At 50.1% G+C, this 12194-nt stretch overlaps 5 protein-coding genes across 5 annotated transcripts in view; 3 read left to right on the top strand and 2 right to left on the bottom strand.

Annotated features, from left to right (window-relative positions):
* Positions 1–528: 528 nt before the first annotated feature.
* On the bottom strand, positions 529–1845 carry Asppvi_004231 (FTR1 family protein; the record flags this gene model as incomplete). The annotated part of the gene is made up of 4 exons (XM_043300186.1): positions 529–1042; positions 1095–1540; positions 1623–1747; positions 1818–1845. The coding sequence occupies 4 exons, from the start codon at positions 1843–1845 to the stop codon at positions 529–531; spliced, it is 1113 nt and encodes a 370-aa protein (XP_043156121.1).
* A 1206-nt stretch (positions 1846–3051) lies between these two features.
* fetC (putative ferrooxidoreductase Fet3) lies at positions 3052–5107 on the top strand (the record flags this gene model as incomplete). The annotated part of the gene is made up of 6 exons (XM_043300185.1): positions 3052–3393; positions 3452–3946; positions 3999–4219; positions 4281–4630; positions 4687–4987; positions 5038–5107. The coding sequence occupies 6 exons, from the start codon at positions 3052–3054 to the stop codon at positions 5105–5107; spliced, it is 1779 nt and encodes a 592-aa protein (XP_043156120.1).
* Positions 5108–5375: 268 nt separating this feature from the next.
* Positions 5376–5883, bottom strand: Asppvi_004229 (putative L-PSP endoribonuclease family protein Brt1; the record flags this gene model as incomplete). The annotated part of the gene is made up of 3 exons (XM_043300184.1): positions 5376–5442; positions 5503–5660; positions 5722–5883. 3 exons carry the CDS (start codon positions 5881–5883, stop codon positions 5376–5378), a joined length of 387 nt encoding a protein of 128 aa, XP_043156119.1.
* Positions 5884–6561: 678 nt separating this feature from the next.
* Asppvi_004228 (alpha/beta hydrolase) lies at positions 6562–7627 on the top strand (the record flags this gene model as incomplete). The annotated part of the gene is made up of 2 exons (XM_043300183.1): positions 6562–6974; positions 7027–7627. The coding sequence occupies 2 exons, from the start codon at positions 6562–6564 to the stop codon at positions 7625–7627; spliced, it is 1014 nt and encodes a 337-aa protein (XP_043156118.1).
* A 3043-nt stretch (positions 7628–10670) lies between these two features.
* The window catches only part of chiA1 (class III chitinase ChiA1), a gene marked incomplete at both ends in the record, with an annotated part of 2975 nt that continues 1451 nt past the window's right edge, over positions 10671–12194 (top strand). Inside the window, 3 exons of the mRNA XM_043300182.1 lie at positions 10671–10775; positions 10840–11272; positions 11351–12136. Of these exons, the coding sequence (XP_043156117.1) occupies positions 10671–10775; positions 10840–11272; positions 11351–12136 (1324 nt within the window). The remainder of the gene's footprint in view (positions 10776–10839; positions 11273–11350; positions 12137–12194) is intronic.

Genomic DNA, 12194 nt, shown 5'->3' with positions numbered 1-12194 from the left:
CCACTGTCGAGGGCAAGCCCTCGATTTCCATCCACTGAGACACAATCATTTTCAAGGTGACGGAGTACAAAGGACGAGAACAGCGAGACAGTGCATTGATGAATGAGACAAAGGGATTTCTGAATGTAGGAGTGACCACAGGGGTACAGGATACGCTTGTTGAACAGGAGAAAGGGGAGGTCCAGTTCGTGCATGTGGCCAACGAAGGGATGCACGTGACCGTATCGCAGTAGACACATAATACTCAGTTCGAATGGGTTGAAGGGCGTTTATCCCCTGTAGGAGTTAATCATAGACCGTCTCTTGAGATGGAGTTGTCTTTTTTTCTTTGGTTGTGTCAAGGGTTGAAGCTATAACGCTATGATGCAATCAATGCTCGCCTCGACTCTGTTGCCTCCTTATGCTCTCTTACACCAGAACGTTAGATGATCAAATGACTCTGCTCATGAATTGGTCTAGTCTATGGGTATATATATCGGAATAAATTGTTAATGCACAGCCGTTCAGTCCTTTTCGCGAGTCACTCGTTCATAGAAGGGATGCTCCGTTTTTCGGTACTTTTGACTCTGTCTCCAAATCAGATGGTAGCACGCTGCCCTCGACGTCTTGCCGTCCATTTCGACATCCGGCAGACTTTCGGCCTCGCAGCCGGTTCAGCAGAGGGTCGACCACGGGCAAATGTCCATGGCGTTCTTTGTGACGCATAGCCACAAACCAAACGATCACAGCAATCCAGTAGAGGTTATATGAAAGGACGGAACCATAGGTCGCCGAGTTCGTCCAGCCAAGGACGGCGTTGAAGATACCCCACCCTCCGCCGCCATTAATGAGGGGACTACAGCAGTTTACATGCCAGACGCTTTGTCGGATGTCATACGATCCCGGACCGGCACCTGTCTCGGCAGCATCACCACCAACTAGATGGTTCCAAGTATTGTTCTCCAGATACCAGACGCCTCGGGAGAAGAGGCCAGCAGCAACCAGGTAGAGGAAGCAAGTCGAGATGATCAGGAAGATCTGGAGTGAGGCCTGGTTTCCTCCTCTGCAGACCATCAGTATTTGAAAAGACAGCTGATTCAGGGGGTTCAACATACCGATAAAGTAGATATCCAATGACCACTCCCGCGAGAAGACCGGTAAAAACAGGTAGGGGGAAGGCAGTTGCAGGAAAACTGAGACTGACGCCTCCAATGAACACCACCGCTTCGAGACCTTCACGGAGAACGGTGATGAAGGGAAGGAGAAACATGGCGTATTTCTCCGCCCATAGTTTGAGGTTGTTTTTGAATGTGCCGCGAGTCAACGGCTTTGCTTCCAGTGCCTGAGCTAGCTTGACTCGCCACTTCTCCTGCAACTTGGTGACACGAAGCAGTGCAGCACCCATGATGGTGATAATGACACTGGCTACCAGGGAGAAGATGCCCTCCCACAGATCCTCCGTGCTAGCGAAGTGATCTTTGCCATAGCCGTAGAAAGCTCCAATCATGCCAGCTCCGACGCAAATAGAGATGAACAATCCAATGCCGACTCCCCACCACACCTAGAAAATCGGAAACCACACGATCAGCCTGAAGTTCGGAAAAGAGAGGGGAATACGTGATTGAAGGAATAAATGAGCATACCTGTCTGGTCAATCTCTTACGTGTGAGAGCATCTTCCTCTCGTCCCAAAGTTTGCTTGATGAATGAGAGCAACACAGAGACAATGATGCTGGTCTCGACACATTCTCGGAAACAGATAAAAAAGACTGAGGACAGGCAAGGGAAGGTTAGTATATTTTCCTAAAAAGTAATTCAAGACTAGTCAGAAACCCATACTTGGAACAGCAAATACGTCTTTCGTCATCTTGTGAGTTGAGAGGGAGACGACAAAAGATTCGACAACTGAGACTTAACCATGAGAAGGGGGTTGGAGGTCGGGGGAGTTGTGTGGGTAATATCAATTTAGTGACTGATCGATAAAGTGTTGGAAGATTGATTGATATGATAAATATTATCTAAGCAGAACGCAGAAATATTGCCTGATTGATTGATAAAAAAAAATGCGCACAGTCACGAGGGGACAGCCCCTCGATTATCTGATTGATAAAATGGCGCAAGGACGGAAACTGCGGCAACAAACCGGAACAGGAGGATTCAACGCGAGAAGAGAAAAAGTCAGAATAACGCAGGTATCTTCTGGTTGGATCGGTTGACCTACAGCGAGATTGTCTTGGAAGGTGGCGCTCAACCGGCCGAACTTTACGAGCAAATTCGTGGCCCTAAAACCCATGAACAGATGGATCATCGGCCCATTGCACACAGTTGGGATCGTACGGTCTGATCTTGCTTTCTTCACGGAGTACTCCGTCGTCCTTTTCTCCCTCAATAATCTAATCTCAGGACAGCAGATTTTCTGGCCGGAAAATACGCTCACTACCCACACACAGAGGAAGCAATAAGGGATCACCAAGCACCGAAGACAAGAAAGACACGGCATGATAAGCTCACCCTAAAGGGAGTGGATCTTGTGGGCAGCAACATGTGGCTTGGTTGACTACGACCACGAAAGAGAATTCAAGCCAAGCAGAGAAACGAAGGTTGATTGTGGATAAGAAATATCATTATCATCATCGTCGTCGTCGTCGTAACCAAATTAGTATCGATCAATCTCATGGTTATGAAAATGCCTCATGTGGTAGCCCTGCTGAAGTGGCTTGTAGATACTCCCCCACACCGGCGAACCTTGCGTTGGACTACAGGGTCAATTATCAAACGACGGAAGCCATTTGAGATTACATGAAACCAAGGTAGATGGAATACATAGACATTATTATTATTATTATTATCATTGTTATTATTATGATTTATGATGAATACTTTTAGCCAGTTGGTGAACTAAAATTGACTTTTGGCACGATCCCGCGGAAGAACTTAAAAAAAGCAAAAAGCTCTTATCAATCAGTTGCCATTCCGACCATCCCCCATTTCTTTCTATTGGAAGTTGAGACTCCCTTCCACCTCGGTTCAGTTCTCGACAGTCTCAGAATTCGTCAATTATCTTTGAGGTGCCATGGCGGTTGGGTTTCTTTTGTTGACGGCCTTTGTCGTCCACGTCCTGACAACCTCTGCTGCTACCCTCAACTACGACTGGAATGTCACATGGGTCACCGCTAATCCCGATGGTCTATTTCAGCGCCCTGTGATTGGGATCAATGGTCAATGGCCTCCTCCAGTGCTCAATTTTACCAAGGGTGACCGCATCATTGCAAAGGTGCATAATKCGCTGGGGAATGAGACCACCAGTGTGCACTGGCACGGGTTCTTTCAGAATGGGACTAACCATATGGACGGTCCTCCATCGGTCACTCAATGCGATATCGCTCCAGGTTCTACCTTTGTCTACAATTTTACCGTCAGTATACTATGCGCTAGGAGCTACTGAGTTTATGTCAGTCTAACGATCTGCACAGGTTGAGCAATCTGGCACTTATTGGTACCATTCTCACACAAAAGGCCAATATCCTGACGGGCTCMGACAAGCCTTGGTGGTGACCGACCCCAAGAATCCCTATATCGGGCAGTATGATGAGGAGCTGGTCATTAGCTTGTCCGACTGGTATCACGACCAAATGCCAACGCTCTTGAAGTCATTCATTAGCGTCACTAATCCCACCGGCGCGGAGCCTGTGCCCAAAGCGGCTCTGATGAACGACACTCAGAACCTTACTGTGGCGGTCGAGCCGGGCAAGACATATCTTTTTCACTTGGTCAATGTGGGTGCGTTTGCCAGTCAGTATTTTTGGATCGAGGGCCACACGATGAAGATTGTCGAAGTGGACGGTGTCTGGACCAATGCGTCGGAGGCTCAGATGATCTACATTGCCAGCGCACAGCGCTACAGTGTGTTGGTAACCATGAAGAACGAGACGAGCCAGAACTACGCCATGGTGGGCAGTATGGATACGGTATTTGCATCAAATTCGTCAAGATGATGCCCACAGCTGACGAATCGTATAGGATCTCTTCGATAAAATTCCCGATTCATTGAATTATAACGTGACGGGATGGCTGGTATATAATGACCAGGCTGACAAGCCAAATCCAGCTCTGATCTCTGACTTTGAGCCTTATGATGACTTCAACCTGGTACCGGTGGATGGCATGGCGCTGCACAAGGAAGCAGATTATACCGTCACTCTGGACTTGACGATGGATAATCTGGGAGACGGGGCCAATTAGTAAGAGCAACAACCCAGACGGTCTGATAGCATTCAAGGAACCAGGGCTGACTCCGCATAGTGCTTTTTTCAATGGAATCACCTATGTCATGCCCAAAGTTCCGACTTTGTATTCGGTACTGACCACCGGCTCAGCGGCAACAGATCCTGCTGTCTATGGGTACAACACGCACCCGATTGTTCTCAAAAAAGGAGATATTGTCGACATTGTTCTCAACAACGATGATCATGGAAAGCACCCTTTCCACCTGCACGGACATACTTTCCAGGTGATTGCACGCAGTGAAGAGAACGAGGGACACTATGATCCCAGCAACCATACTACATTCCCATCCGTCCCAATGAGGAGGGATACTGTTGTAGTCCGCCCGCAGGGCAACTTTGTCCTCCGTTTCCAGGCCGACAATCCGGGTATGTGTTCTTACAGCCTCTTCATCGCAATGAAGCTAATCAGTTGACCCCACTAGGCGTTTGGCTCTTTCACTGCCACATCGAATGGCACATGGATTCAGGACTAGCCGCTACCTTTATCGAAGCGCCTCTGGAACTGCAGAAGACGCTCACAATCCCCGAAGATCACTACCAGATCTGCGAGGCTAGCGGTACCCTCACCGCGGGAAATGCGGCTGGAAACACCAAGGATTTGTATGATTTGACGGGGCAGAATGTATCTCCCGCACCGCTACCGGCGGGCTTCACGGCCAAGGGCATCGTCGCCCTAGTGTTCAGCTGCATTGCAGCTATCCTGGGATTATTGTCGATAACTTGGTATGAACGATTGCTACTTAGCCATATACACTTGTTGACTGACGGAATAGGTACGGCCTGGCGCCGATTACTGCGCCTCAGACTGGCGCGACTCAGAGTAATGGTTCGGACGAGAATTGAGGGCCGTCTACATTGTGAAGGAATCGCATTGATCCGGCAGTCGGCACCACCTTCACGTCAGCCAGACGTGAGGTACAGAGACATATTAAACCCCACATACTGTTTGTGGCAGATTTCTAGTGCGTCGGTACTACTGTTATACGGTAGATTGACACTGGAGCCTGCACACGCCTCTTGAATACCGCTATGTATATATTCATAATGATACCTTTGAATCAAAAAGATCCGACATGCTGTTTCAATGCTGCGGCCCAGCTCAATCGCTCAATCACAGCACAGCAATGCACTCAATCTCCACATCCGTATTCAGCGGCAACGTCTTGACAGCCACGCAACTACAAAGCATCAGCTTCCAGATCCCCAGACCACATTAATACACGAGGGAGATAACATACGTCCGGCAGGGCTTCACATCCCCCCAGTACTGCATATAGACCGAGTTCATGTCGGCAAAGTTATCCATGTCCGACAGAAAAACATTGACCTTGACCACCTTGTCGATGGTGGTGCCGGCGGCCTCGAGGACATGGGTGAGGTTCTTGATGCATTGATGCTGCAAGCCATGCTGTCAGTCATCTCCCCAGTCAGTAAGAGACAACGGTGTATTGGAGTACCGTGTGAGCCTTGACATCCCCCTCGATCAATTTGCCCGTTTGCGGATCCATCGCGACCGCTCCAGAGCAGTAGACGACACCATTGGCGATGATGGCCTGCGAGTAGATGCCAGGGAGAGGCTTGGGGGCTTTTTCGGTGAGGACGGGGGTTTTGGTTGCCATATTGATGTTGACTGCCTCTGTAGAATATACACGCTCTCTATAATATAAGCTACAGGAAATAGAACTTCGTAGTGCGGGGTACCATTCCCGCCATATATATAACTTTACATACGAGGGCCTCCTTACGTTAAATCGGGCATACACGCGCATTTACAATGCATGGATACATGGACGCATGAATGCATCGTATTCTATTATCAATTTGCTTCCCCCACGCGCGGAAACAAGGCCGTGTGCCAATCGCATGGGGGAGAGTTGCATTGAACCCCTCACGGCACGACAGCCCATTGTAACTTGATCTTATGCTCGTACCGCTACCTTGCGTCGTCCGGCAAGGAGGTTGGTCCTTTTGATTAACATACCGTGTGTCATTCAGTGGTACATTACAGCATACGTGGTGGTCGCAATGATCAACCATTTCCTTGATATCAATCAAGAGGGTCAGGATCGTCACGGACAAGTAGATACGTTGCAAATAGTTGCACCCCCACGGCCTTGGATTCAAGACAAGATCTTACTCCGCAGGGACGGAATGTAACCGACCTGAGGGGAAGCTCCAAATACCAAACAGTAAATAAACCTTCAGCTCTAATGACTCACTATTCCCATCGTCGCTGCTTCAATTGATATCATCCATAACCTGCTCTATTTCGTTACTGTGTGAGTGCCAGAATCAAAATGTCCGTCTCAACCGACATCTCGCAACCGCCATATCCCTTGCATGACTCCGTCGTCGACAAGCTCGACCCAGAATATGTCGACTTCTACAACAAATACGTAATCAACCTTCAACAAGTCCACCTCCAACCGGTGGCTGCCTCGAGAACGAGCGGTGTTCTGATCCCCGGCGGTGGTCCTCTGCTCGACGTTGGAAAGACAGAGGATATCACCATCAAACGGAGAGCGACCGAAGGGCCTGATATTCTGCTTCGCAGCTTCATCCCCCCGGGGGAAAAGCCTGCAGATGGCTGGCCAGCAATGCTGTACTTTCACGGCGGGGGATGGGTGTTAGGAAATATCGACACCGAGAATCCAGTATGTACGAACCTCTGTGTTCGAGGGAACTGCGTGGTGGTCACAGTTGATTATAGGTTAGTCTTCGCCGACGAACACCCTGTCGGCATTCAGTCGCTGATGTTACAGATTGGCTCCTGAAAACCCGTGGCCGGCCGCCGTCCACGACTGCTGGGAAGCCCTCCTCTGGCTCATCTCCGACGGTGCCTCGGCGCTTCCCATCGACTTATCCAAGATGGCGACAGGAGGCTCGTCAGCCGGTGGAAATCTGGCTTCCATCATCACGCATAAAGCCCTCACCCTCTCGCCACCGGTGCGCTTTCGCGCTCAGCTGCTCTCCGTTCCCGTCATGGACAACACAGCGACCGTGGACAACAACGAGTCCTATCATCTGTACGAGCACACACCCGCCCTTCCCGCAGCTAAGATGATCTGGTATCGCAACCATTACCTCCCCAACATAGCAGATCGCACCAATCCCGAAGCCAGCCCTCTCTTTTATGATGATGACTGGTCGCAACTGCCGCCGGCCTTGATTATGGTGGGGGAACTGGACGTCTTGCGCACAGAGGGGGAGCAGTATGCGGCGAAGCTGAGGGAGGCGGGAGTGGAGGTGGATCTGCAGGTGATGAAGGGGATGCCGCATCCGTTTCTCGCCATGGATGCGGTTCTCAAGGAGGGCAAGCGATCTATCACCTTGATGTGCGATATGTTAAAGAGGGTTTTTTGAGAGTCATGAACCTTCGTCAGCCCCGATTATGATATCATATTCATGAGCAGAATGCTAGAACCTAGTGCCGCAATTGGCAAAGATAATGCAATAGTTGATCACACTAGGATGGGAAAGATCAGTAGGCGAGCTGCATGCTACCTAGATGACATTGCCAAGAGGCTGCTGGGTAGATATTAGGATCGAAAACGTTATGCTTCGCAAGCCTTAATGCGATCATCATTTCACATGTGAGGGAGGTAACCAGGAACACAAGTAAATTGGTATCATGCCACCGATGCAACGCAACGCTCTGGGCCTTGACGAGATCAGGACAGACGCTGGACCGTCCAGGATATTCCTTAAGGAGAGATGCTCTCCCCTTACCAGGGCCCGTATGGTAAGTTGCTCATGAGCGTGATGAGTTGAACTCATACGTTGGACTTGATCTTCTCCAGTAGCCTTCATGAGTACCATGACGGCTAAGTGAGCTCCGGAGTGGTTGACCCCTAAATTAAACAAACCCTGCACTGATCATGTATTCATTCTCGGCCTGTTTCCGTGGCTTGCTTGTCTCATGCAATCGAGCCTCAGTCATACCGTAACCCTGAGCGTGTTCTGAGAAGGGAAATGATCAGAGCACAGGCGAGCAAGAAACCGAAATCCGACTGTGTCGGAGCGATGCCTCAACTATCGAAAAAGGATTTATGGAAGAACCATTCTGGAAGTAGAATAGCTTCATAATCCAAATGGGACTCACGAGCACTGTCTACCCTTTGTTTCTTGTACCTAATAAGAAAGGTTCTGGTGAGAGAGGAAAATCCATGACCATTAGTATCAATGAATCCCAGTGGGACATAAGAAGTTATTCTGGTCCAGATATCTCGACAGAGACTTTAGAATCGTCTTTTCACTCTTCGATTTCTTTTCAGGCTCATTATTCCATCTTCTCCGGACAAGCACAGCTGGGACTTGCTTGCTGCACTGATGCCCAGTTCCTGAGTGTACTCCGTACCTGCGCCGTAATCCGTTGAGTACCTGAGCTATATCGTTAGCGCGGGCCTTAGCATGGATGGTTGATGAATAACTTGTTAAGTACAGAGAACATGCTTCATGTGCTTGTGATTCGATGCGATCTATCCACTCACAAGGCCTGAGCCCCAAACCGGCCCAGATTGGTGGAGATATCTCATCTTACTCGGGCGTCAGAGGCTAAGAGCAGCCTTTAGGTGGATGTAAMTCTGAGAATTACTTAGCCTCAGAAGCAGCCTCATAGTGAATTTTATTAGTTAATAACTACTTCCACTGGCTTGTGATTGTGCCTTGAATTTCCTTGAAAGTCCGACAATAATAATAATAATAATAATAATAATAATAATAATAATAGTGAAGTTGAATATGACCACAGGCTTTGTATAGACTAATGATCTCCTACCTAACGTAGTATCTAGCCCCTGCTCACAATAATGATATGATCAACAGGAACGACAAATCCCTCCGGATGATCCGGCACGTTCTCCGGCACTAGGTATTTTGTGTGTTATTCGCCCTAAGCACAAGTCATGACCAGAAATCTCGGGTAATTGACTTTTTTCATTTTGCTGGCCTTTAAAATTTGTTGTGACTTTTCCCGAAACAGAAAAGTGCATCTAAGGGAAAAACAAAGCCAAGACCTGAGTCAGGCCAGCGCTAAATCTTCGCTATATGATTGGTGTTCCTGAAGGTCTGGAGCCTGCCCAGCCAGGCAACAGTCCCCTCGCTAGGCTGGAGAAGGAAGGCACGACCATGCGACTCGACTTTGAGGCTGTCGCACTGGGGGCCAGACTAGGCTAGTTCCAGCAACACCCATGGAACCAAGCAATACCAGATCAAGTCCTCAGGGCATCTCGGACCCTTTCATTCGCTCTTCTTCTCCATCGCTTACGGAGGAGATATACACAGTACAGACTAGTCTAGCAGCCACCTTGGCAGTCAGCAATGTGAGGTACCACAGCATCGCTTATTCCCCTTTCGTGCCCCTCGCCATGTGGGGAGTAAAAGAAAAGAAAGGAGAAGAAAAGAAACAGGTGTTATTCGACTCATTCATGATTGAAAGCCTATCCGTTGTGTTGATGAATGGCTCTTCACTCATGTATCGCTTGGAGTCGGGCCATCACCATGGCTATCTTCCGGCCTCATCAGGGACTGTCTAGAGACTAAGTGGCCCTTCTTGATTTCATCTCCTTGACCCTGGTGGTAAAATTCATTTCATCCCAAGTTCCCAACTACGAACTAATGCATGCGTCGTCACTAATGCGGAACTAGGGAGCATACCATTGATCACTCATGAGTCGTGGTAGTGGAGGAATAATAGACCTTGCTCCATGCGGCTCTTTTGTCGGCTGTTCCCACTTGCCACATCGAATCAGCAGTCTCATCGCTGCCACCGACTCAACGGCAATATCGGCCGGGTCTATCTCGCAATTTCCGTTGCCACTCGGCTGTCCAATCTGGTGACGCTGTCCAGGCCGTAGCGCCCTTAGACCCCGGCAGATTCTCTATTACTAGTCAACTTCGACCTCTGCCTCTCCGCCCATTTGCTCAAACCTGAGAGATCCGAATTCGTTTGTCCGGCAGGCTGTGCCTGTTGGAACTCAATCAGGCAAGGTGCTGAATAGAGTTCATATTCTCACTGCGACCTTCCTGCTATCATCCCTGCAATTCTCCATTCGAGACTGCAACGGTGCCGGGGGGGAAGTCTGCGCACTATTTTAGGCCAACAATAATGGGATATTGGCTCGAAGACGGCCATCTGTAATCTCCGAGCTAGCAAGATGGTTGGTCGTCGACTTCTCCGTACGTAGTCATATATAGGTCTCCCTCATGTCCACCCTTCTCGTTGAAGATATCTCTCCTTCTCTTCGGTCTGGCCTTCCCACTTCGCGAGTCCTCGTCCATTGAGAGACCGTTCGACCTGTCAGCAGGCATTTGTCTGCGTCCTTTCGTTGACCCTCACCGTCTACACTCCTTTCTTGTGCTGTAGTTCGCTGGGATTTCCATCCCGCTGTCATTCTTTTTCGCCAACATGGTGTCCAGCAAGTTTTCTCTCGTCGCCACGGCTGTTGCAGCCCTAGCTCCCCTGGCCTCTGCTTTCGATGCCTCCTCTAGATCCAACCTTGCCATTTACTATGTACGTTTCGACCGTAGCATTCGCCTTGGTTTCAAGTTTCTGCATGCTGATCATTGTCCTGTAGGGTCAAGGTCCTAACCAGCTCCGTCTGAGGCACTTCTGTGACGAGACCTCCTTGGACATCATCAATCTTGGATTTATCAACTATTTCCCCGATATGAGCCCTGGAGGATGGCCGGGCTCCAACTTTGGCAACCAGTGCGACGGTTCCACCTACATTACTACTAATGGCGTTGTAACCAAGTTGCTGTCCGGCTGTCATCAGATCATGGAGGATATTCCCTACTGCCAGGCGGCTGGTAAGAAGGTCCTGCTGTCCATTGGTGGTGCCTATCCCGCAGACCAGAGCATCCTCTCCCAGGACACTGCCGTCGCCTTCGCAACTTTCCTGTGGGGAGCTTTTGGCCCAGTCGCTGAGGGTTGGGAGGGTCCTCGTCCCTTTGGGAATGTCGTTGTTGATGGCTTCGACTTTGACATCGAGCACAATGGCGGTTTTGGTATGTTTTCTGGACTCTCTGACGGCTGCGTGAATCCTTTTCGGTTTTGAACCTTGTCGCTGATGGAATATTCCCCAGGCTATGCCACTATGGTAAACACCTTCCGTCAGTATTTCAGCCAGGTGCCGGGCCGCAAATTCTATCTCTCGGCTGCTCCTCAGTGTGTCCTCCCCGATGCCCAGCTCGGTGATGCGATCCAGAACTCCGCCTTCGACTTCATCTGGATTCAATACTACAACACCGCTGCTTGCTCGGCCAAGAGCTTCGTCGACAAGACTCTCGGAACGTTCAACTTCGACGCCTGGGTGACCACCCTCCAGACGACTGCCAGCCGCAACGCCAAGCTCTATGTTGGTCTGCCGGCTGGTGAGGATGCTGCCAACGGGGGTTACTACCTTACTCCTGCGGAGGTGGAGTCCCTGGTTTCCACCTACATGGCCCGGTACCCCGAGGTCTTTGGAGGTATTATGCTTTGGGAGGCTACCTCATCCGAGAACAACGTGATCGATGGCTCCACCTATGCCGACCACATGAAGGATATCCTTTTGGACTGTGACCCGAGCCCTCCCGTAACCTCCTCCAGCGCTATCCCGTCGAGCACTCCGGTGACTTCGGCCACACCTTCGCCATCAAGCAGTGCCATTCCTTCAAGCACCCCAACTCCTTCCAGCACTCCTGCCGTCTCTGTGACCCCGACGCCTTCCAGCACCCCTGCCGTCTCTGTGACCCCGACGCCTTCCAGCACCCCCACTCCTTCTAGCACCCCTCTCATCCCTGGAACATCTGCTTCAAGCAGCCCTGTTTCCTCAAGCAGCCCCGTTGCCTCAAGTACTCCTGTTTCGTCCAGCACCCCGGTCATTCCCGGTACTTCAGCCTCTAGCAGCCCTGTTTCCTCAAGCACCCCCGCTGCCTCGAGTACTCC

This window comes from Aspergillus pseudoviridinutans (assembly GCF_018340605.1).
Source record: "Aspergillus pseudoviridinutans IFM 55266 DNA, scaffold_3, whole genome shotgun sequence".
NCBI classification, from domain to species: Eukaryota; Fungi; Ascomycota; class Eurotiomycetes; order Eurotiales; family Aspergillaceae; genus Aspergillus; species Aspergillus pseudoviridinutans.
Note: the sequence above shows the minus strand (reverse complement) of the source record. Positions and strands in the feature narration are given on the sequence as shown.